Raw genomic sequence first — 25687 nt, 5'->3', positions numbered from 1 at the left:
GGGAAGGTACACAGGCAAAAAAGCACTTTCCATCAGGTCAGAGTAACACAGAAGCAAACCAAAGCCTGTCAGTACCGGAATAGACCACTTAGGATGTGCTGGAAGATGCTGGTACCTTCTACATCTATAACAATTATAAAGGATTCATTCACTTTCATTTAATGCATTCCATTGTTGTGTGTTCGGTATTGTACAGTTATATTTAAGAAAATCAATTAGTATCCAGCTCTGTCTGGCAGTCTGCTAGTTTAAGAAGAACTTTTCTTCTTTTCTATAGCGGTGACATCCTGTCAGGGCTGTTTCTACCCATATAAATGCCCAGGAGAGCCACCATTTGTTGCCCACACCACCCCCCCCCCAAATCTCATGAACGGGAGACTCACCGCCTACATTAGTTTGTTTTCTTGGCAACAGTAACAAAATGTTCTATGCTTAAATGTTTATCATTAGTTAGTAGTGCTGACATCTTCTGCAGCGCTGTACGGAGCCTATAGTCCCGTCACTGACTGTCCCTAATGCTGGGAATAAACAGGTCGATTCTGGCACTCGATTCTGCGCCCAATCGTTTTGCCCGCTCAATTCGCTTATCTTCCGCTCGTTTTTCTTATCTTTTTTCAATTAACGTCAATGGTGAATCGAGCGGCAAAACGATGGAACGGTGATCGGACATGTCGGAAATTATTTATCTAACCATCTTAATGGCTCAGAATCGAGCCGTATATTCCCAGCATAAGAGGAGCTCACAATCTAATCCCTACCATAGTCATATGTCTATGTATGTATTGTGTAGTGTATGTATCAGAGGAGCTCACACTCTAATCCCTACCATAGTTATATGTCTATGTATGTATTGTGTAGTGTATGTATCAGAGGAGCTCACACTCTAATCCCTACCATAGTCATATGTCTATGTATGTATTGTGTAGTGTATGTATCAGAGGAGCTCACACTCTAATCCCTACCATAGTCATATGTCTATGTATGTATTGTGTAGTGTATGTATCAGAGGAGCTCACAATCTAATCCCTACCATAGTCATATGTCTATGTATGTATTGTGTAGTGTATGTATCGTAGTCTAGGGCCAATTTTTAAGACGAAGCTAATTAACTTATCTGTATGTTTTTGGGTGTATGTTTTTGGGATATGGGAGGAAACTGAAGTGCCCAGAGGAAACCCACACAGACATGGAGAGGACATGCAGACTCTGTGCAGATGTGGCCACCGTGCTGCCCGTTTATCAAAATAAGTCTATAAAGGAGACACAAAGTAATGTGTTTCCTTCAGGTGTATAGGTGTATATCTTTGGGAACTTACCTGTGACAATCGGTGTCAACACGCAGAGAGAATCTGATTATTGGCAATCTGTAGAATCACCAATAATCCAGGTATGTCTAACCTCTGGACATCTGAGATATGAGTGTATAGCTCAACAAGCTACGGCTACTGCGGAAACGTAAGGAGGTGGCTCACAAGGCGGGAAACCAGGAGGAATTCAGGAAGGCGAGGAACGCTCTGAAGCAAGAGCTGAGAGCCGCAAAAAAGGAGTTTGCTGAGAGGATGAAGCAGAACCTGCACTCGAACAACTCACGAGCTGTATGGCAAGGGCTTAAGGCTGCCACCAACTACAAGCCTCCCCCGCAACATGCTACACCCAGCCCCGAATTAGCTGAAGAACTAAGCAAATTCTACCACAGGTTTGAAAAGCAGGCTGAGCCTGGGGGGCACCCGCCACCTCCTCCTCCCCCCCAGCCCACGCGCACAGCGACCCAGGTGAGGACTCACTCTCTCTGGAAGTGAGGGAGGCAGATGTTCGGCACCTCCTGTCCACGCTAAATGCCAGGAAAGCCTCGGGACCTGATGGTGTGTCCCCAGCCTGCCTCAAATCTTGTTCGGAGCAACTTGCCCCAATCCTCTCCGCCATCTTCAGCAGGTCACTGACAGAGGGCAGAGTCCCTGCGTGCTTCAAGAGGTCCACCATCATTCCTGTTCCTAAGAAACAAGGCATCTCTGACCTCAACAACTTCAGGCCTGTGGCCCTGACGTCCGTTATCATGAAGTCCCTAGAGAGAGTGGTCTTATCCACCCTCAAGCTATCCACCTTGCCCCTACTAGACCCAATCCAGTTCGCCTACAGAGCAAACAGGTCCACTGATGATGCTCTAAACATCTGCCTAGAATACATCTACAACCATCTGGACAGGAAGGATGCATATGCCAGAGTACTGCTATTAGACTTCAGCTCGGCATTTAACACCATATGCCCACGCACCCTCCAGAATGTCCTGGCCGCACTTGGGGTCAACCCCACCCTACGCCTATGGATCGTTGACTTTCTCTCTAACAGATCCCAAGTTGTCAGGCTGGAGGACATCTACTCACGAGAAGTGATAACCAACACAGGGGCACCCCAGGGCTGTGTCCTGTCCCCGCTACTCTTCTCCCTCTACACTTATGATTGCAGATCCACGGTAGACTCTGTCAAAGTCATCAAATTTGCAGATGACACCACCATTGTTGGCCTTGTCACCAAGGACAACATCCAGGAGTACCAGCAGCAGGTAGAAAGACTATGCCACTGGTGCAAGGAGAACAGCCTGGTGCTCAACACGGCCAAAACCGTCGAACTTATAATTGACTTTAGAAAGTCGGCTCCTACCCCTCCTCCCATCTACATCGATGGCACCGAGGTGGCCAGAGTGGCCTGCGCTCGCCTGCTGGGCACCACTATCTCCAACGATCTCTGTTGCAGGGTCAACATCACGTCAACATAACGGAAAGCCCAGCAGAGACTCTTCTTCCTCCGCCAACTGCGGAAGTTCGGCATGGCGCAGGAGATCCTAACATGCTTTTACACTGCCACCATCAAATCGATCCTCTGCTCCGCCATCTTGGTCTGGTATGTGGGAGCCACCGCCAGCGACAGGCACAAATTACAGAGGATCATTAGGTCAGCGGAGATGATCATTGGGAGACCTCTGCCTCCACTTGACCACCTGTATAACAAGACTGCGAGCCAGGGCACTGAGGATTGCAAGCGACCTCTCTCACCCAGGCCACTGTTTTTTCACCCCACTTCCACTGGGTCGGAGGCTTCGAGCCATCCCCACCAAGACCACCAGACACAAGAACTCGTTCTTACCGATGGCCGTTAGCCTCCTGAACTCCCTTAATATTCTACCACCCTCTATCAGCGCCCTACCACCTGCATAGGAGCGGTAGATTTCAGTAGTGTGTGTTTTCGTAAGATGAATACTGAGCTATATGTACATCTAATGCTGACTGTAGATTTGTGTATGTCTATATTTGAGTATGAGATATTACTGTCATTCTAACGTTTCTTTCCTGCATTTCTTTCTATGTACCGCTCCATTGTGCCAAACCCAATTCCGGGCTTGACCCAGTCATGCTTGGCGAAATAAAATTATTCTGATTCTGATTCTGATAGTATAACAGTAACACTTGAGCGAGAATCACCAGTAGAACTGGAGATCAGGATATAGAGGGAATTCACCCCAGGCTGAGGGTGAATCCCTGTAGGCCAAAGGCTCCCTAGGAGAGGGGCCTGGGCTAGGTTGCAGGAAGCCCTGCTGCTAATAGAACAACTTGCCCTACTGGATGAGAGGTCCTGGCTCTCTACACCCTAGTGGCGGGCTAAGGTAGTACAGATATACTGTGCTAGTCCTGGGTGTGACGTTTGTAGTAACAGCACCCTGGAACTAGCATACACAATAATGATAAAGATTCCTAGTCTTGGGTGTGAGCTCCGTAATCACAACACCCCGGAACTAGTCTGTTACATAACATAGCATTGAGACAGTTTCCTAAGCTTGGGTGTGAGGTCCGTAGTCACAACACCCTGGAACTAGTCTAGAGCATAACATAGCATTTAAGACAGTTTCCTAAGCTTGGGTGTGAGGTCCGTAGTCACAACACCCTGGAACTAGTCTAAAGCATGAGATACAAGGCATGCGAGAATAATCTAGCTCAGTGTCATTTCCCAGGTCCGTCCTGGTTCTAACACACTGTGGGATCTGACTGAGGTCTGAGTGCTAACACGTTAAGCATTCGCAACGGCAGACAATGTGAGACTGATGGACGAGTGGTTATATAGTGCAGCGCTGATCAGTGCCGCCCAGTCCCTTCCAGCCAATCCGCATACATCCTGGGATCAGCTGACCAAGGGAGTCAGCTGATCCGTCTCTGCTTCCCATAAAGCTTCTGTCTCTCCACGCGCATGCGCGAATTCCTCAGCCTGTGTGCACAAGAAGGCTGAACCAGATCAGACACATGTCGCTGCTCGTAAACCGCCGGACTAGTCGCAGAAACAGCCACCACGCCGTCAGAGCACGCGGCGGCTATTCTGCTATCCTTCACATTACCCATGTCAATCTAGGATGACAAACTGCCCTGCCTCGCAGAGATAAGCCCCGGGTTACAGGACACTTCATTAACTGAGGGGGTCATTTATCTCCTTGTCTGCCCATGTGAAGCGCTCTATCTGTGGAAGACGGGGAGATCTCTTAACAGACGAATTGATGAACACACTTATGCAATTCGTGGGAATAAAGAGAAATCTCCGGTTGCATTTCAGATTCTGTCAGAGAAGTAACCTGGCCAAGGTATCATACCTCCCAACTTTTTGAGATAAGAAAGAGGGACACTTTTAAAGGGAAACTAAAGTGAGAGTGATATGGTGGCTGCCATATTTATCTCCTTTTAAACAATACCAGTTGCCTGGCTGTCCTGCTGATCTCTCCGGCTGCAGTAGTGTCTGAATCACACCAGAAACAATCATGCAGCTAATCTTTTCAGATCTGACAATAATGTCAGAAACACCTGATCTGCTGCATGCTTATTCAGGGGCTACGGCTAAAAGTATTAGAGGCAAAGGATCAGCAGGATAGCCAGACAACTGGTATTGCTTAAAAGGAAATAAACATGGCAGCCTCCATACACCTCTCAATTCAGTTGCCATTTAAGCCACACCTCTAGCCACACCCCCAATGTGCCCTATAGTCACATATACCATAAAGATTTCATAAGAAATATCTGTTGTTTTACGATGCAAACCACACTGGTCCGTTCTATCCTGTTTGTTTTTTTTTCCTTCATATTAACATGTGAAAATAAGAAATATATAATTGTAAAAGATGGGAATAAATTTTGGAGTCAATTAAACACAGTTTTCTGTAACAGAATCCATATATTTACATAGTTCTGTACATCAGTCCTGAAAGATGGAGACCTGAGGAAGAAAGAGGAACAGATGGACAGGCTTCCCATAGAGGGACAGTTGGTAGCTATGAAGGTATGATTTTCCTGGACTGGTCATGGTCCATCAGGATTCCGGGTGGGGGGGTGGTGGTGATTAGGATGGGCGACTCCTCCAATGTGAGGCCTTTTGGATATATAAATTAAAGGCATTTCGTACACCCCGTCTAAATGATGGTATTGATTTTGCATTTTTTCTGTGATGTAGATATCTTATTATCTCCATTTTTGTGGGTTCCTCCCTCTACCGATTCCCTCTACCATGTGTTCCCTTGATGGACCTAGTCATTATATGTAACAACTTTTGTAATGCCCATAGGGGCTGTTCCTTATGATTTCCTCTCTGGTACTTTTGAGCCCATTGTTTTTAGTTAGTCATGTTTCCCAGCCATTCTTTCTTCTGTGTGGGTCAATTCACCTCCTCCTTCCCCCTTTGGGTAGTCCTCATGGGTTGTGGACCTAGATCCCCTCTTTCTGGGGGTGTGGCCGTAGCATTCCTGTCCTTCATCAATAATCAGTTTCCCCTCTCCTCCTTAGCTTATATATGGTGATCCATTCAAATAAATGTTTTATAAGTGAAAGGATATTTTCTGAGTTTATGACTTTTTTGATATTTCATTGATATATATTTCTTATGGATGCTACAGTGGGATGCAAAAGTTTGGGCAACCTTGTTAATCATCATGATTTTCCTGTATAAATCATTGGTTGTATCAATAAAAAAAGTCAGTTAAATAACTTGCCCTAGGTGTGTCACTGATCTCGGAACCTATTTCCATATGTTTTGGGAATGCCCTATGGTGTACGGATTTTGGTCAAAGATTAGCGATTTAATTAATGAAATCCTACAAACACAACTGGTGCTAACCCCTAGGGTGTTCTTACTGCGTGTATTAGACGACATCCCGCCAAGCAAGCATTGTCAATATCTAATCGGAATACTGTGCTTTTATGCACGCAAAGAAATCTTACGCACTTGGAAAACAGATAGACCACCCTCTTTTAACTTCTAGAAATCTACTATTATGAAGGCCTTGCCACGCTATCGTCTAACTTATAAGAGTTGCAACTGCCCCCAACGATTTGATAAAATCTGGGCCCGTTGGTACAATAATGTAGAAGCCCTTCCATTTGGTCCAGAAGACTAACTACCTCTCCTTATTTGCACCCCATAGATTTTTACTCAAGAACCAATTCGATTACCCTTCGGATTTCTCAGCTGATAGAATCAGGCATCAGAGTATTTTCCCTTTTCTCTTTCTTCTTTTTTTCCTTTCCCTCTTCCCTCTTCTTCCTTTTTAAACTCATCCTCCTCTTAAACATTGATAAAGCTCGAACAGCTTTTAATTATTCGAGGTTGTAAACACTGGCTTGTACCAATTCTGCTATCTACAGTGGAGGAAATAATTATTTGACCGCTCACTTATTTTGTAAGTTTGTCCAATGACAAAGAAATGAAAAGTCTCAGAACAGTATCATTTCAATGGTAGGTTTATTTTAACAGTGGCAGATAGCACATCAAAAGGAAAATCGAAAAAATAACCTTAAATAAAAGATAGCAACTGATTTGCATTTTATTGAGTGAAATAAGTTTTTGAACCCTCTAACAATAAAAGACTTAATACTTAGTGGAAAAACCCTTGTTTGCAAGCACAGAGGTCAAACGTTTCTTGTAATTGATGACCAAGTTTGCACACATTTTAGGAGGAATGTTGGTCCACTCCTCTTTGCAGATCATCTCTAAATCCCTAAGGTTTCGAGGCTGTCTCTATGCAACTCTGAGCTTGAGCTCCCTCCATAGGTTTTCTATTGGATTAAGGTCCGGAGACTGACTAGGCCACTCCATGACCTTAATGTGCTTCTTCTTGAGCCACTCCTTTGTTGCCTTTGCTGTATGTTTTGGGTCATTGTCGTGCTGGAACACCCATCCACGACCCATTTTCAGTTTCCTGGCAGAGGGAAGGAGGTTGTCGTTCAGGATTTCACGATACATGGCTCCGTCCATTTTCCCGTTAATGCGATTAAGTTGTCATGTGCCCTTAGCAGAAAAACACCCCCAAAGCAAAATGTTTCCACCCCCATGCTTGACGGTGGGGACGGTGTTTTGGGGGTCATAGGCAGCATTTTTCTTCCTCCAAACACAGTGAGTTGAGTTAATGCCAAAGAGCTCTATTTTGGTCTCATCAGACCACAGCACCTTCTCCTAGTCACTCACAGAATCATTCAGGTGTTCATTGGCAAACTTCAGATGGGCCTGCACATGTGCCTTCTTGAGCAGGGGGACCTTGCGAGCCCTGCAGGATTTTAATCCATTGCGGTGTAATGTGTTTCCAATGGTTTTCTTGGTGACTGTGGTCCCTGCTAATTTGAGGTCATTCACTAACTCCTCCCGTGTAGTTCTAGGATGCTTTTTCACCTTTCTCAGAACCATTGACACCTCACGAGGTGAGATCTTGCGTGGAGCCCCAGAGCGAGGTCGATTGATGGTCATTTTGTGCTCCTTCCATTTTCGAACAATCGCACCAACAGTTGTCACCTTCTCTCCCAGCTTCTTGCTAATGGTTTTGTAGCCCATTCCAGCCTTGTGCAGGTCTACAATTTTGTCTCTGACATCCTTGGCCAGCTCTTTGGTCTTTCCCATGTTGGAGAGTTTGGAGTCTGCTTGATTGATTGATTCTGTGGACAGGTGTCTTTTTTACAGGTGATTAGTTAAGACAGGTGTCCTTAATGAGGGTGACTAATTGAGTAGAAGTGTCTAACCACTCTGGGAGCCAGAACTCTTAATGGTTGGTAGGGGTTCAAAAACTTATTTCACTCAATGAAATGCAAATCAGTTGCTATCTTTTATTTAAGGTTATTTTTTCGATTTTCCTTTTGATATGCTATCTGCCACTGTTAAAATAAACCTACCATTGAAATGATACTGTTCTGAGACTTTTCATTTCTTTGTCATTGGACAAACTTACAAAATCAGTGAGGGGTCAAATAATTATTTCCTCCACTGTATATATATAATTGAGTAAGTGCCTCAACCTTCAAGCAAGAAAAAGAAGTAGTGCCAGGGCCAGACCAAGCAAGAAGAAGGGGCCGGTCCAAGCAAGAAGAAGAAGTAGCGCCCTGCCCCCAGGGTCGGTCCTACACTTGGGTGTAGCGGGTAGAAAGGGGGTATTGGGTAAGGGTAAGGGGGTATTGGTCCCCCACCCCCCATCTGCGCACCCCCTCTAGCTTAAGTTCTATAATATATACACTCTAATGAGTTCTGGTTCACCATGAGCTTGCTGGTTAGTCTGTTCCTCTCGGTGTTACAAGCTCTACTCCATAAAGCCAAATTAATCCATGCCATGCACTGATGAGGATCAAACAAACGGAAACAGTCTGTGCATCATTTCTCGGCCTTTTGGCTAGGATCCAGTGAGTTGGTACTTGCTTGGTTTTGGCCAGAGGGTTTAACGTGGGGTCTCCTTTTGGGGGCCCCAGGAAGATCAGAGGAGCGAAGGCGGTCTGGTGTGCTGTGAACAATGGCAGACTTTAAGAAGCCGCTGAGGAATTCGATGAGGATTCAGGTCGGGAAGGAACATTTGAAGGTGATCGGGATGAGAGTCGTGGCTGTCGAAGTTTTGAAGGAGATCCTTGGTGTCCAGGTAATGGATATATATGCGATGCAGGATTTTGTGGATATGGGCCAATATGTTGTCTCCTTTTATTCGGAGGAACGCTGTCTGGCTGTCTTTGAAAATTGGAAAATGGTGAAAGCTGAGGGGAGGTATCCTGTTTTGGAGAAGATGGAGGTGGACTTGCTGTTTGATGCGACGGTTAAGTATCTAACAGTACATCTGTTTAACCCTTTCTTAGAGACTCATACTGTTAGATCTTACCTGAAGAGATACTGCTCTGAGATAGGAAACACTGTGAAATTGACTAATTTGTATGGGATGTATCGCAGCAAGTTAAAATTTGAGGTGAAGCTGAAACCAGATCCTGATGGCTATGGTGGCACTGTACACCCCCCGGCAATGTTTACTGAGGCGGGTGAAAAGTGCACCATAAGCTACCAGGGGCAGCCAAAGTACTGCCGTTACTGTTATATGTATGGGCACGAGGGAGCATTGTCCTAATAAATCTACTTGCAGGTTCTGCAGGCAGAAGGGTCATCAGGCTTACGAGTGTTCAGCCCCCCGTGTGTGTGACCTTTGCGGGTCGGCTGAACACTTAGCCAAGGACTGCCCGTTGAATAGGGGGAGGAGTCTCTTCTCCTATGCTGCTGTTGCGAAGGAGGGGAGGAGTTGGTTTGGGAAGTGGGGTGAGCATACTGTAACTGCTGCTGCTGCTACTGTAGTTACTGAGCAGAGGGAGGTGTCTGAGCCAGTGGCTGATGAGAGTGTGGGTGTGGGTGAGCTGGCTGCGGAGCCTCCTGTGTCGGGTGATAGTGCTGTGGAGAGTGGGGTGACTGCTGGTGCTGAGTGATGTGATTGGGGAGGTGAGTGATGTGACTTGTGAAGGGGCGAGTGGCGTTGTAGAGGAAACTGAATTGTTTTCTGCAAGTGGCAAGGATAGGATGGCGCCGGAGGAGACTGGAGATGGCGGGGGGCGTGGCCAAGTGCCGAGTACCTTGCCGAGTGATTCTGTGGCGGTTGTGCGGGAGGAAAAATCTGTGACTGGGGAGGTGATTGGTGCGGATGTGGTGAAGGTTTCCGCTGTGAAGAAGTCTGTACAGGGGAGTATGGAAATCCCTGCAAAGCCGAGCGGAGAAGGTGGGGGGCGTGGTCAAGTGCCAGTGAGTGTCCCGAGTGGAGTGACTGTTGAGAGAAAGGAGGAAGGTGTGTCTGCTATGAAGGAGAAGGTGGAGTCTGGTAAGAAGGAGGCTGGGTCTGTGGCTGCAGGAAAGCAGAAGGAAGCGATTGGAGGTGCCGGAGGGCATGGTCAGGGGCCTGCTATGCAGAGTAGTGGGCGTGGCCATGCGCCAGTCCCAAAGATCGCTAAGGAAGGTTCTGCTGTGCGCAAAGAGCCTGTGAAGAGCGGGGTGACTGGTGGTGACAGTGGAGTGACTGTTGTGGAGAAAGGAGGTGCTGTTGCTGGAGGGAAAACACTGGTGAAGGAAACGGTGGGGCGTGCTGGGACCAGTAGTTCCTCCAGCAAGGTTGTGACTGGGGGGTTGCAGAGTTCTGGAGAGAAAGTGGCTGAGAGTGACAGCTCTGAGGAGGAGAGTGAAGAGGAAAGTATGGATGAGGTAGATTGGGGGTCGCAAGTGGAGAGATTGGAGGCGCGGCTGGAAAAAGAGAAGGAGGAGGAGATGGACACCAGTGATGCTGGAGGTGGATGGACGCAGGTGGGTAAGAGTCAGCTTACGCCTGCACAGAGGAAGCAGGCAGTGGAGAGACAACACAGTGAGTCTGTAAGAGTGGCGAAAAAGTTAAAGCTGGAGGAGGGGAGTGCTCCAGAGGTGCTGCTGTCCCCGAGTCCCTATGAGGTTTTGAGAGGGTTGCCGGATTCAGGAGAAGTTGGGGGGGCCTCTAGTCAGGATGATACACCACCTTTGAGTCCGTTGGGTCCTATAAGGAATGCTAAATGTGAAAACTGCAACAGTGTGGGGCATGTGATGTGTTACTGTCCAGCAGGGCTTAAAAAAGGGATGAAAGTGGAGGGGCGTCCAAATATGAATAGGTGGGGTTCAAACCCAACGGCAAGGGACTTGTATTATTTTGTGAATCTTGTGGATGAGTGGTATGACTCACTATCAGCTGAGGAATATGCACAAAGGAAGGCTGATGTTCTGCAGATTGTGTTTAAGGTGGACTTCAAGGAAACTGCGAAGTTTAAAACTATGCCAGGTTGGTTATATCAGAGATTGAGAGAGTATTTCATGAAGGATTCTCAGTGGTATGCTAATGCTGAGTCAATGCGTATGATCTGTTTTCATAGGTTTCATTCATTTTGTTTCTAAAACTCTGTGTTTTTATTAAAAAGTAAAATACCTATGATGCTAACATTCTGGTAAAACATCAGGATTATTCATGATGTAAAATTTCTGGTTAAAGTTCAGCTCGCCTTCCCTTTGGGGTTGGATGGGTTTGGGCTATGCTGAGGTAAAAAAAAAAAAAAAAAATACGAAGCAGTCTGTATGCATGTTGGATTATTATGGCTCTGTACAAATTAACAAGCTGACACATCATTGCATTCCAGCGGTTCTAGAGGTGTGTTTAGCTTCTAAGGGTACAATGGTTAATTTGCATATATTCAGCAGTGGTGCCTGGGAGACATCTCAAGCTCACTCCAACCTGAATTGTCACAAATTCTTTCTGTTTTTTAAAAAACAAACCTTTGTTTCTTAGTATTTTAGTAAGGGCCCATTGTAGCTCCTCACACACTCCAATGAGTTCTGGGTCACCATGAGCTGGCTGGTTAGTCTGTACCTCTCGCTGTTACAAGCCCTATTCCATAGTGCCAAATTAAATTATGCCATGCACTGATGAGGATCAAACAATCCGAAACAGTCTGTATGCATGTTGGATTATTCTGGCTCTGTACAAATTAACAAGCTGACACATCATTGCATTCCAGCGGTTCTGGAGGTGTGTTTAGCTGCTAAGGGCAACAATGGTTAATTTGCATATATTTAGCAGTGATGCACTGGGAGACATCTCAAGCAGCAGCCTTTAGATTCGGCACTGATGTCAAAGCAAGCGGAGATGCTGGCCAGAGCGGAGGGGGGCGCCGATCGTCGGGAGAACGGCAAGAAGGTGAGTGGATCCTCTTCTTCCCCTCCTACCGCCACAGCTGTGATAGTGATCACTACGATCCGCCGGTGATCGCAGTGATCATGTGATCAGCAGCCATGCGCGATGGTAGCTGATCACTGAGGGGAGATGTTAGCTGTCATATGAGGACAGTGGTAACAGTGGGTGGCGTAGATCCTACGCCGCATCAGCCTAGAGCAGCCACAAGTGCGGCGTGGGATCTACATGCAGTGGTCCCCAAAAGGTTAAAAAGAAGTGATGATGCAATAAGGTGGCCATACATCTACCAATTCTGTGGCCCGATCGACCATCTGATTGATAATTTATTTTGAATTGGATGAAAATGGGTGTCACAACAAGCATGCCTGATCCATGATGTCACATGTATCTATCAAGCAAGCTGGGAAATCTTGTGCTGACGTGGTCGACTGGGTGCGCGTTAGTATTGGCGAGAAATATCGGGACGAGCGAGGAATGCTCTGGAACCCCTAGCTGCTGGCCCCCCTCAAATATTAACCACTTTACCGCCACCCGTACGAATTTCTCCGTCCTTTTTCCATCCTTTCACCCCCAGGGACGGAGAAATCCGTACTTTCCGCTCTCCCGCCGCTGCCCGCACTCCCCCTCACTCTAGCGCGCACTCCCGCTCATAAACACGCCGCCGGCCGCTCGCCCGGAGATCAATGAATGGGAAAATCCATTCCTGTTCGTTGATCTAAGCGCCGCAATGATCCGCTGCTTCTTCGCTAAGCAGCGCGATCATTGTGAGGGAAAAAAAACTTTCTCAGCCTCCTAGTACTTCCTGCAAGCGTCCGGAAGGACGCTTGCAGGTTGCATTAAACAAAAAGTTACTGTTGCCATCTTGTGGCCAAATAGTAAAACTACACCCTAAAGCATTTTTTACATACAAATAAATTAGTTTTACACTAAAAATTAACTCCTTACCTCCCACACTCCCCAATTATTTTTTTTTTGTAATTAAAAAAAAAAAATTACAATTAAAAAAAATACATAAATAGTTACCTTAGGGACTGAACTTTTTAAATATTTATGGCAAGAGGGTATAACACTGTTACTTTATAAACTATGGGCTTGTAATTAGGGATGGACGCAAAACTGAAAACAATGCACCTTTATTTCCAATTAAAATATTGGCGCCAAACATTGTGATAGGGACATAATTTAAACGGCTTTATAACCGGGAGAAATGGGCAAATACATTTCATGGGTTTTAACTACAGTAGCATGCATTATTTGAAAACTATAAAGGCCGAAAACTGAAAAATAATACATTTTTTTCCAAATGTTTTCCTATTTTCCCATTAAAACACATTTAGAATAAAATAATTCTTGGCATAATGTCCCACCTAAAGAAAGCCTAATTGGTGGCGAAAAAATCAAGATATAGTTCATTTCATTGTGATAAGTAATGATAAAGTTATAGACGAATTAATGGAAGGAGCGCTGAAAGGTGAAAATTGCTCTGGTGGTCAAGGGGTAAAACCCCTCAGTTGGGAAGTGGTTAATGTGTCCACCAAGTGCCCATGCATTCCAATCTCACCTGCTCCTGCTGCCACGACTATACATCTGCTCCTTCTTCCCTATTTGCATCCCACGTGGCTGTTGTATATAGTACTGGCATACGTGTGACGTCACACAGCCTGCGGTGTATGGACAGCCAACAGATTCCACCTTTGTCTCTTGGTCAATCTGCCCAAACCTCCCTAGATTTAGGAGCACCTTTAGCAGATTGCCACTTGTGTAGAGATAAGTCCCACTGCCATACCGCCCAACTTTTTGAGATGCGAAAGAGGGACACTTAAGCCACGCCCCTGCCACACCCCTAATCACGCCCCCGTCACACCCCTAGTCACGCATACCATAAAGATTTCAAAAGAAAAATATGTTGTTTTATAATGCACACCACACTGGTCCTTTCTATCCTGGTTAATTTTCCTTCATATTAACATTTCAAAATTAGTACTATATCAATTTAAAGGATGGGAATAAAGTTTAGAGTCAAGCAAACACATTTTTTAGTAGAGAAATATATATATTTACATAGAAAGAGGGACAAAGTCCTGAAAGAGGGACAAATGAGGAGGAAAAAGGGACAGTGGGACAGGGCTCCCAAAGAGGGACTGTCCCTCCGAAAGAGGGACAGTTGGGAGCTATGCCACTGCAAATGATGAGAATTTAAAAAAATGACAAACAAAGAAAAGTAATGAGAAATGTGATCTGAGCGTATAACTGCATGATGATCTCAGTGCTCAACTCTTTTTTTTTTTTCTTTGGCTGTTGCAGCTACTAGAAACTCTCCTGATTGGAGGATATTTTTGTCCCTCCTCCTGCGCAGGTGGAGGGTTTCAATAATAGTGGAGGCTTGCTACTGTAGTGTACTTGTCTCTTGTGTTCTCAGTAGAGCAGCTGCTGGACAAGACCGTCTCCCGGGGACTCCACTGCCAGAATGTAAGTCTTTTCTCCCATCACTCTTGCAGGTTTCTTAATTATTCTGCTTCTTCTCTATCTGTACATTTAAGCATCTCTCTAGGCTATTAACCTGATGTGTATAAATGCCCCGCAAACTTATTTGAAGATCTGGCATGCTAATTGCTAACAACGCTAGAATGTTTTTGGGTTTTTTTATGTTTCAAAAAATGTTATTGAAAATAAGAACATTCAACATCACGCTAGTAAGTTTTAACCATTTCACACTTATTTTCTTTTTATCCTGACTGGAGGACTTTCCAGGGCCAATTGTGCAGTATCCAGGCAGCGGAGGAGGAGGTCGAGAGAGCGATCAGCCTGGAGGGAGCTGGAGGAAGCCCCAGGCATGTATATTTTTATTTCTCCCTCCCTGTCTCAGTTACCCTTTAAAGGCACCTAGCTTGTTTCAGCCCCTTGGAGTCTTCCCGTGTTCACAAAGTCCTCCTGAACCCCTCGGGTCAGCAGCAGCTGCGACCCCCCGTAATGTCGGAACACTCCCGGCCGCGGGCGTGCAATCAGGCTGTGTGTGGCGCGGGGGCCACATATGTGCAGTAGTCGCACTCACGGCAATGGGCCAGCTTTGCGAGGGTCACCACTTCTGGCTGGAGGGAGATCTGGGCACAGGAGGACTCCAAGTTAAAATCAGATAGAGCTTAGAGCTCCTATTTAATCCCTACTTATGATGTCGTACTGAACTACTGACATATATAAGGTAACAGCCACTTTCATGTAACCAATTAGGAACATTTAATGTCTTTGACTTTAGACATACTGGCCCATATGCAATTCACTTTTTCTCCTACAGTAAGTGTTCTCCTAAGAGATCCTTTTTTATCTTATCTTTAAAACTATTTTCTAGCACTTTGTAACTGAAAAAGTAGCTGAAGAATTCCAGCAAGTTATTTTGAGAATTTTATTGCTTTGCTGGTGGTTTAACCACCCTGGCGTTCTATTAAGATCGCCAGGGCAGCTGCATGAGGGTTTTTTTTAAATTAAAAAAAAACTATTTCATGCAGCCAACTGAAAGTTGGCTGCATGAAAGCCCACTAGATGGCGCTCCGGAGGCGTTCTTCTGATCGCCTCCGGCGGCCAAAAGTAACACGGAAGGCCGCAATGAGCGGCCTTCCGTGTTTTGTTTACTACGTCGCCATGGCGACGAGCGGAGTGACGTCATGGACGTCAGCCGACGTCCTGACGTCTGCCGCCTCCGATCCAGCCCTTAGCGCTGGCCGGAACTATTTGTTCCGGCTGCGCAGGGCTCAGGCGGCTGGGGGGACCCTCTTTCGCCGCTGCTCGCGGCGGATCGCCGCAGAGCGGCGGCGATCGGGCAGCACACGCGGCTGGCAAAGTGCCGGCTGCGTGTGCTGCACTTTATTTCATCCAAATCGGCCCAGCAGGGCCTGAGCGGCACCCTCTGGCGGTAATGGACGAGCTGAGCTCGTCCATACCGCTAAGGTGGTTAAAAGGCATTTGTATGGACAAGGTGTGAAACTATCACCTAGGCAGTGGCGTAGCAATAGGGGTTGCAGAGGTTGCAACCGCAGAGGGGCCCTTGGGCTAGAGGGGCCCCCGAGGGGCCCTCACTCAACCACAGTATTAGCACTTTCTTGGTCCTGTGCTCATAATAATCACTTCTATAGATACTTTGAATAGTGGTGATCATTAACAAGCTGTTCCCCATCCCCTTCTTGCCCCTCTGACACTGTAGTTGCCATTGGCAGGTTTTGGTGCACTGTAGCAATTGTTATGTATAGAGTGCTTGGGGGGGCCCCATTGTAAAACTCGCACCAGGGCCCACAGCTCCTTAGCTACACCACTGCACCTAGGATTAAACTGTTTGTGCACATAATCACATACTTTATTCAAGCATTTATCATATCTTCTTAAAGGAGCACTATGGCGAAAAATTGCAAAATTTAAAATATGTGCAAACAGACAAATAAGAAGTATGTTTTTTTCCAGAGTAAAATGAGCCATAAATTACTTTTCTCCTATGTTGCTGTCACTTACAGTAGGCAGTAGAAATCTGACAGAAGTGACAGGTTTTGGACTGGTCCATCTCTTCATAGGGGATTCTCAGCAAGGCTTTTATTCTTTATAAATATATTCCCTAAAAATAATTTAAACAATGATGCTGGCCAGCTTCCCTGCTCACTACACAGTTTTTTTGGCAGTTGGACAGAACAACTGCCATTCACTAAGTGCTTTTGAAAATAAATAAATCCCTGAGAATCCCCTATAAAGAGATGGACTAGTCCAAAACCTGTCGCTTCTGTCAGATTTCTATTACCTACTGTAAGTGACAGCAACATAGGAGAAAAGTAATTTATGGCTCATTTTACTCTGGAAAAAAAAACATACTTCTTATTTGTATGTGTTTGCACATATTTCAAATTTTACAATTTTTCACCATAGTGCCCCTTTAAGAGGTTTCAATCCCTTTGTTGTAATATCGTCACATTCAAAGTGAATGAAACTGTGTGCTCCACAGCAACAGAAAATAGCATTCATTAATCAGATGGAAGATTCATACTAGTAGTGTCAGCTGATACAATAATCATAGCTCCCAACTGTCACTTTTTCAGAGGGACAGTCCCTCTTTGGGAGCCCTGTCCCTCTGTCCCTCTTTCCTCCTCATTTGTCCCTCTTTCAGGACTTTGTCCCTCTTTCTATGTAAATATATATATTTCTCTACTAAAATGTGTTTGATTGACTCTAAACTTTATTCCCATCCTTTAAATTGATATATTACTAATTGTGAAATTTTACTATGAAGGAAAATGAACCAGGATAGAAAGGACCAGCATGATTTGAATTATAAAACAACATATTTTTCTTAAAGCGGTCTAACACCCAGCATTACAACTTTGCTTTAAAAGATTGCTTACAGCTTAGAAATTATTATGCCAGATTTTTTTTAAGCAGAAATTCACTGAATGGGTTAAGCATGACATTTTAGTTTTGCATTTTGCTAGCAATCCGCATCCCTGCTTAGGTTTAGTTACAAATGTATCTTTGTTTGTAATGCAAATAGACCTCTGAAAAGCCTGTCTGGGAAGCCCTCTGTGCTATCCCAGAGAGGTGTTTGTTTATTTACATTGTAAATAGATACATTTGTATCTAATAACCTCAGCACAGAGGAGGATTTCTAGCTAAATGCAACACTAAAATGTCATGTTTAATCCATTCAGTGAATTTCTGCTAAAAAAAAATATCTGGCATTCTAAGCTGTAAGCAATCTTTTAAAGGAAAGTTGAAATGCTGGGTGTTAGACCACTTTAAGAAATATTTATGGTATGCGTGACTAGGGGCATGATCAGGGGTGTGGCCAGGGGTGTGTCTTAAGTGTCCTTGTTTCTCATCTCAAAAAGTTGGGAGGTATGCAATCATAGACCCAAGCTCTGCAGTATCACAAAAGGTGCAATGCAGTAACAGGGTTACCGAGCCGTTTGTGTGACAGCCCCAACATCCTTTCTAGAGTATGGGGAGAACTTATGAGTACATTTAGTTAAGTATCCTTTGAAATGGGAGAGGGGGCTGGGTTGGGGACGGGGGTTTCACAAGTCACAACAGGGACACAAGCACATTTGGGATAAGAGGTTGCGTATTGTATGAACGTGATTGGTTGATAGGGCAACTAGTGCAGTAAAGGCTTGTGCACACCAGGGGCGTAACTAGAAGTGCCGAAGCCCCCTGCAAGAATTTGAGCGGGCCCCCCCACCCTGGGGCCCGCTCATGGCCGTTTTGGGGGGGCAGGAGGGGTCGCAGCATGAGGGGAGAGCTTTGCACATCAGCGGGGAGGGGGGACAGTCCCCCCCCTCACCTCGGGCTCTCCCCTCAGCGCTCCCCTCCTGCATCTATGTAAGTGTTAGCAGCGGCGGCAGCTATAATTACCTCCATTCACCACCGGAGGTCTCCAATCTGCAAGGGCTTCACATTACTTCCTGTTTTAACCCTTGTAGATCGGCGACCTCTGGTGGTGAATGGAGGTAATTATATAGCTTTTGCCGTCGCTGCTGCCACTTAGATAGATCTGGATCTGACTTGTTTAAGATCCAGATTAAACTGTCTTGGAACAATCTGACAACGAACTGCACTAGAATGTAAATTATGAATGAATGAGTGTATGAGGAAGATGGCTGTGAATGTACTTGGCGAGTGGTAAAAAAAATGAGATATTATTTCAAACCGTACAAAGAAAATATGCTTTGGGGGACTGTGGGGTGGTGGCATGGGAGGGGAGGGGGGGGGGACAACAGGGGAGAAGGAGTGGGCTATTACATCCATAGTCTCATTAAAGCGGACCCAAACTGAACATTTTTTTATTTCAAAATATTTAGTTGCACCACTCTGACACATACAAAGATAAATAAACACTCCTTCAAGCCTATGAGCATTTCAGTGCATGCTTTTCACCCTTCTCTTTTTATAGCTAGGGTTATACAGGTGGCAGCCATTAGCAATTCCTCCATTGCCAGACACCTCCTACTCCACCAGTCTGCCGGATTCTGTCCCGGCAATATGAAAGGAAGGGAGGGGCTCCTCCAATAAATGTAAAATATTTTATATTTGTCATCATGCAGCTGAAAAAGGCTGCTATTTATTATTATAATTTAGAAAATAGATTTTATTTCTGAAATCTTGTATTTTTAATTTAGGTCCACTTTAAGTGTTTTGTTTTGTTTTCCTCTTGGCTTTCTCCCGCTTCTCTCTTCTGCTGGCTTTTCTTCTTTCTCTTTTTTCCTCTCTCCCCCTCCCTGCTTATTTCATGCTTTTCTTGTAGCCCTCTGACACCTTCTCGCTGCATTTGAAGGAGTTTACTTATTTAAGAAAGCATTAACTAAAAATGATCAATTAACCTCCCTGGCGGTAAGCCCGAGCTGAGCTCGGGCTATGCCGCGCAGGGGGAGATCTCAGCCCCTGGTGGGGCGATTTCTGTACTGTAAATTGCTGTGCGCGCAGCCAGCACTTTGCTAGCCGCGCGCACAGCTTGATCGCCGCCGCTCTGCGGCGATCGGCCACACGCAGCGGCTGAAGAGGGGCCCCCCCGCCAGAGCCCTGCGCTGCCCGGATCAATGAGTTCCGGGCAGCGCTATGGGCTGGATCGGGTGTGCCTGACGTCAGGACGTCGGCTGACGTCCATGACGTCATCCCGATCGTCGCCATGGCGACAGGAGAAGCCAAACAGGGGAACGCGTTATATACGCGTTCCCCTGTTTGCTATAGATGCCGGCGACGATCGGACTAGAGGGCCACATGCGCCCTCTAGTGGTGTTTCATGTAGCTACTACTCTGGTAGCTTTACATGAAACAAAAAAAAAAAAATTAAAAAAAAAAAGGATTTTTTTAATTAGGAAAAAAAAAATTAACCGCCAAGGAGGTTAAAATGAAGTAATTCTCTACAAACCATGATGACTACACAATTCAGCTCAGGAGTACGGCAGAGAGAGCATTGCCGTTACGCCATTAGTTGAATATTCAATAATTGGGGGGAGGGGGTGCTGAGTTTGTAAGAAAAAAAAAAAAACAGGCAGCAAACACCAAGTAACTTCAAGGACTTTACGCTTTGTATCACCCTGACTTCTGCAAAATGTCCTGGGCTGCCCGCACCCCTATCATGTTCCTATCTGGCCAAGTCAGCTTGCAGCCTTAAGTCCCATCTACACCATGGGACATTGAAGCGATCCGGCGGCTCGATTAGCCGCCGGATCGCCTCTTCCGCGTGCCCGCCGCGTCCCCGCTCGCCGCGCGTGCGCCGCATTCGATTCCCCGCTCGTGCCCGCTCGTCCCCGCCGGCGCCGCTTATCTCCCGCACGATTCCCTGCCATTGTCCCCTCGTGGGGATCGAGCAGGGAATCGGCGGTGCGAAGATCCGTCCTGCCGGATCTTATCAATCGAGCCGCATCAGCGGCTCGATTGATAAGGAGCATCGCGGCCGCATCTACGCGTGTAGATGCGGCTTTAAGGCTGCTTACACACCAAGACGTTACAGGCGCACGTTAGTGCGCCTGTAACGCTCCCCCAACGCACAGCAATGTAACACAAGTGGGCTGTTCACACAGCCCACGTTGCGTTACATGTAACGCTGCACGTTCTGTGCAAAGTGCAGCATGCTACGGCGTTGGAGCGGCTATAGCCGCGTTAGACTGTTTGCACATGCGCAGTGGGGGGCGGAGAGGAGGCGGGGAGAGCCAGCTACAGTAGCCGCGCACATGGCTACTTAATATTCACTGCACTGGCGGCAGCTGATTGGCCGGCGGGACCACGTGATGCGGAGTGTCTCACTCCGCATCACGTGGTCCCGCTGGCCAATCAGCGCCACTCTGGGAGACATTATAGGACTCGAGCCGCCTAACGCGGCTCACTCTACCGTCCTCACTTGCAGCACCATACGTTGTGTTAGGTGCACGTTATGCGACCTTAACGTGGCACCTAATGCAACGTCTTGGTGTGCAAGAAGCCTAAAGGGAACCAGAGACAGAGCTACTGAAAAAATAGGAAAAGATTTTATACATAGCTGGGGCTTCCTCCAGCCTCATAAGCCTGGATCGCTCCCACGCCACCGTCCTCCGCTGCCTCTATCGCCGATACCAGGTCCCGTCACTTCTGCCGGACTTCCGCATGCACAGGGGCTCCCTCCGGCTCTGTACGCATGCACCTGCGCAGTACAGAGGAAGCACAATGCGCTTGCGTCGACTGGCTCAACTGGCTGAAGTGACGGGACCCGGTACCGGTGGACAGAGGCAGTGGAGGACGGCGGCTTGGGAGCGATCCAGGCTGATGGGGCTGGAGGAAGCCCAAGGTATGTATAAAACTGTTAGTTTGTCTCTGGGTCTCTTTGAAGGGAACCTAAACTGAGAAGGATATGGATTTTTCCTGTTAAATTAATACCAGTTGCTGGACTCTCCTGCTGATCCTGAGTCTCTAATACTTTCAGCCACAGCCCCTCAACAAGCATGCAGATCAGGTGATCTGACTGAAGTCAGACTGGATTAGTTGCATGCTTGTTTCAGGTGTGTTATTCAGCCACTACTGCAGCCAAAGAGATCAGCGGGACTGACAAGCAACTGGCATTGTTTAAAAGGAAAGATCCATATCCCTCTCTGTTTAGGTTCCCTTTAAAGTGGACCTGAACTCTTGTACAGAAGACAAGGAAAACACAAACAAATCCACCCTGTGTGTGTTTATAGAGAACAGCCTGTCTAATTCTCCCTTCTCTATGTTTTTTATAATTAGAAGAAAGTCCTTAAAGGGAACCTTAGCTGAGAGGGATATGGATGTTTCCTTTTAAACAATACCAGTTGCCTGGCAGTCCTGCTGATCTCTTTGGCTGCAGTAGTGGCTGAATCTCACACCTGAAACAAGCATGCAGCTAATCCAGTCTGACTTCAGTCAGAGTACCTGATCTGCATGCTTGTTGAGGGGCTATGGCTAAAAGTATTAGAGACACAGGATCAGCAGGAGAGTCAGGGAACTCGTATTATTTTAAAAGGAAAAATCCATATCCTTCTCAGGTTAGGTTCCCTTTACCTGGTTCACGCGCCACGGTTTTTAATGACTTTTTAAAAAGCAGTATGCACCGCACTTGAGTACATTCATATACTGTATATGAAATGAAGAGGAAAAAGGCTCTCTGAGAAACCTCAAAGTTTTGATTATTCCAAAATTCAGTATCAAACTTTATTATAACAAAAAAATGCAACTTGTTTCGGTAAAAACTTTTTTGTGTTTGTCAAAAAAAAAAATCTCTCGAGACAAATAGTCCATCAATCACAGAAGATCATACAGTCTGACAATAATGGCTGATGATACTATTATGCTTTGTCTGCGAATTTCCAGGCATGTATCTAAAATGAAATACAGTAGGGGCACTATGGCGAAAAATTGTAAAATTTAAAATATGTTCAAACATAGACAAATAAGAAGTATGTTTTTTCCAGAGTAAAATGAGCCATAAATTACTTTTCTCCTATGTTGTTGTCACTAATAGTGGTGGACACAGCCAGCAGCGGGCCCCTGTGCAAAATTCCAATTGCGCCCCCCTCTGACATGCAGCTAAAAGTGGGTGTGGCCATAACTAAATTGGGTGTGGTTACACATTGCATCTATTTACCAGTACAGTCTATGGCAACCTTCCCTGAGGCCCAGAAATATTTCTTGATGCATACATGTAACATCTGCATTATACAGGTTACTGAACACAAGCAAAACGTAACCCCAATCCTGCAGCAAGACAGAGCATGACATGACAGGCTCTGTCTGTTATACTTGAAAGCACAACTGAGGGGAGAGGGATATGGAGGCTGACATATTTGTTGCCTTTTAAACAATGCACATTGCCTGGCTGTTCTGCTGATTCTCTGCCTCTAACACATTTAGCCATAGCCCCTGAACAAGCATGCAGCAAATCAGATATTTCTGACTGCAGTGTGGAGCTGACTGGAGCAAATGCAAATCAATCTAGGGATGACTAGCCAAAGATGGTGCAGTCTGCAGTGGCAGTGTGCAATCTAGACTACCTGGCTGGAACCTAGTACAGAGGGTGAGTGAGCTTGGAGGCAGGAGGTGCACTGGGAAGACTAGGCAGTGGATTGTAAACCGGGGGGGCTTCCAAGATGTTTTTTTTTTTTGCAGGTGCTATACAAGTGCTAGATCCACTGCAGGGGTAGCTGACCTGCGGCGCATGGCAAAAAAGTGTCTTGTCCGTGCACTGGAAAGTGGGTGCGGTAATGACGGGTTATGAGCAGGGCCAAATGTTCATGAACTTAGCAGCAGTTAGTAATTCACTGACAGTGGACATCAACAGGAAACTTTATATGACGCCCCCTCTCCTAATTAAAAAATGATGTCCTACTTACTATACATATAGCAAAGATTAGAGTGTGAGCTCCTCTGAGGACAGTCAGTGACATGACTATGTACTCTGTAATGTGCTGCAGAAGATGTCAGTGCTATATAAATACATAATAATAATATTATGGTAGGACATTAGACTATGACTATGGTAGGATTAGAGTGTGAGCTCCTCTGAGGACAGTCAGTGACATGACTATGTACTGTGTAATGTGCTACAGAAGATGTCAGTGCTATATAAATACATAATAATAATATGGTAGGACATTAGACTATGACTATGGTAGGGATTAGATTGTGAGCTCCTCTGAGGACAGTCAGTGACATGACTATGTACTCTGTAATGTGCTGCAGAAGATGTCAGTGCTATATAAATACATAATAATAATATGGTAGGACATTACACTATGACTATGGTAGGATTAGAGTGTGAGCTCCTCTGAGGACAGTCAGTGACATGACTATGTACTGTGTAATGTGCTACAGAAGATGTCAGTGCTATATAAATACATAATAATAATAATAATATGGTAGGACATTAGACTATGACTATGGTAGGATTAGATTGTGAGCTCCTCTGAGGACAGTCAGTGACATGACTATGTACTCTGTAATGTGCTGCAGAAGATGTCAGTGCTATATAAATACATACTAATAATATGGTAGGACATTAGACTATGACTATGGTGGGATTAGATTGTGAGTAGAGATGTAGCGAACGGTTCCAGGCGAACTTTGGGGGTTTGCGTTCGCCTGGACCAGGCGAACTTTTGCGGAAGTTCGATTCGCCCCATAATGCACTATGAGGGTCAACTTTGACCCTCTGCATCACAGTCAGCAGGCACATTGTAGCCATTCAGGCTACACTAAGCCCTGGAGCCCCCCCCCCCCCCCCCCCCCCCTTATATAAGGCAGGTTCGCTGGCCATGACACTCACTCGTGTGCCTGCTGCAAATAGACAGACTAGGGACAGCTGCTGCAGATTTTTTCTTCTAGGGAAAGATTAGTCAGGCTCTTGGCTTGCTCCTGGCTGATTGTTATTGCTAAAATAGCACCCCTCAACAGCTCTTTTGAGAGATAATGTTTTCCTGATGTGTGTGTGTGTGTGTGTGTGTTGCTCACTGACATTATACAGCCCTATCTGTTGCAGCTGGACCTTGGTAATTGTTATTACTGTGCCAGCCAGGCCCTGCCTAACTATCTATACTGGGACACCTACCTATGCCTACCTAACTACTGGGGCACCTACTTACCTATACGGGGACACCTACCTACTTACCTATACTAGGGGACCTACCTATGCCTACCTACCTATACTGGGACACCTACCTATGCCTACCTAACTACTGGGGCACCTACTTACCTATACGGGGACACCTACCTACCTACCTATACTAGGGGACCTACCTATGCCTACCTACCTATACTGGGTCTCCTACCTATGCCTAGCTAACTACTAAGGCACCTACCTACCTATACTGGGTCTCCTACCTATGCCTAGCTAACTACTGAGGCACCTACCTACCTATACTGGGACTCCTAACTATGCCTACCTACCTATACTGGGTCTCCTACCTATGCCTAGCTAACTACTGGGACACCTACCTATGCCTACTTACCTATACTGGGTCTCCTACCTATGCCTAGCTAACTACTGAGGCACCTACCTACCTATACTGGGTCTCCTACCTATGCCTAGCTAACTACTGGGACACCTACCTATGCCTACCTACCTATACTGGGTCTCCTACCTATGCCTAGCTAACTACTGGGACACCTACCTATGCCTACCTACCTATACTGGGTCTCCTACCTATGCCTAGCTAACTACTGGGACACCTACCTATGCCTACCTACCTATACTGGGTCTCCTACCTATGCCTAGCTAACTACTGGGACACCTACCTATGCCTACCTACCTATACTGGGTCTCCTACCTATGCCTAGCTAACTACTGGGACACCTACCTATGCCTACCTACCTATACTGGGTCTCCTACCTATGCCTAGCTAACTACTGGGGCACCTACTTACCTATACGGGACACCTACCTACCTACCTACCTATACTAGGGGACATACCTATGCCTACCTACCTATACTGGGACTCCTACCTATGCCTAGCTAACTACTGGGACACCTACCTATGCCTACCTAACTACTGGGGCACCTACTTACCTATACGGGGACACCTACCTACCTACCTATACTGGGTCTCCTACCTATGCCCAGCTAACTACTGAGGCACCTACCTATGCCTACCTACATATACTGGGACTCCTACCTATGCCTACCTACCTATACTGGAACTCCTATCTATGCCTACCTACCCATACTGGGTC

The 25687-nt window shown here is 46.0% G+C and overlaps 2 protein-coding genes across 5 annotated transcripts in view; one reads left to right on the top strand and one right to left on the bottom strand.

Moving 5' to 3' along the window:
• The window catches only part of LOC137544546 (B-cell differentiation antigen CD72-like), a 173033-nt gene that overhangs the window by 91917 nt on the left and 55429 nt on the right, over positions 1 to 25687 (bottom strand). The gene's annotated exons all lie outside the window — the stretch shown is intronic.
• Positions 1 to 25687, top strand: part of LOC137561333 (E3 ubiquitin/ISG15 ligase TRIM25-like) — a 58921-nt gene that overhangs the window by 13317 nt on the left and 19917 nt on the right. For 2 of the 4 annotated variants that reach the window (XM_068272639.1, XM_068272624.1), the window contains 2 exons: positions 14427 to 14476; positions 14749 to 14838. In XM_068272639.1, coding sequence (XP_068128740.1) covers positions 14475 to 14476; positions 14749 to 14838 — 92 coding nt within the window. In that variant the 5' untranslated portion in view covers positions 14427 to 14474. The remainder of the gene's footprint in view (positions 1 to 14426; positions 14477 to 14748; positions 14839 to 25687) is intronic. The other 2 variants (XM_068272633.1, XM_068272622.1) reach the window with 2 other exon arrangements.

This window comes from Hyperolius riggenbachi, chromosome 1, assembly GCF_040937935.1.
Source record: "Hyperolius riggenbachi isolate aHypRig1 chromosome 1, aHypRig1.pri, whole genome shotgun sequence".
Taxonomy (NCBI): Eukaryota; Metazoa; Chordata; class Amphibia; order Anura; family Hyperoliidae; genus Hyperolius; species Hyperolius riggenbachi.
Note: the sequence above shows the minus strand (reverse complement) of the source record. Positions and strands in the feature narration are given on the sequence as shown.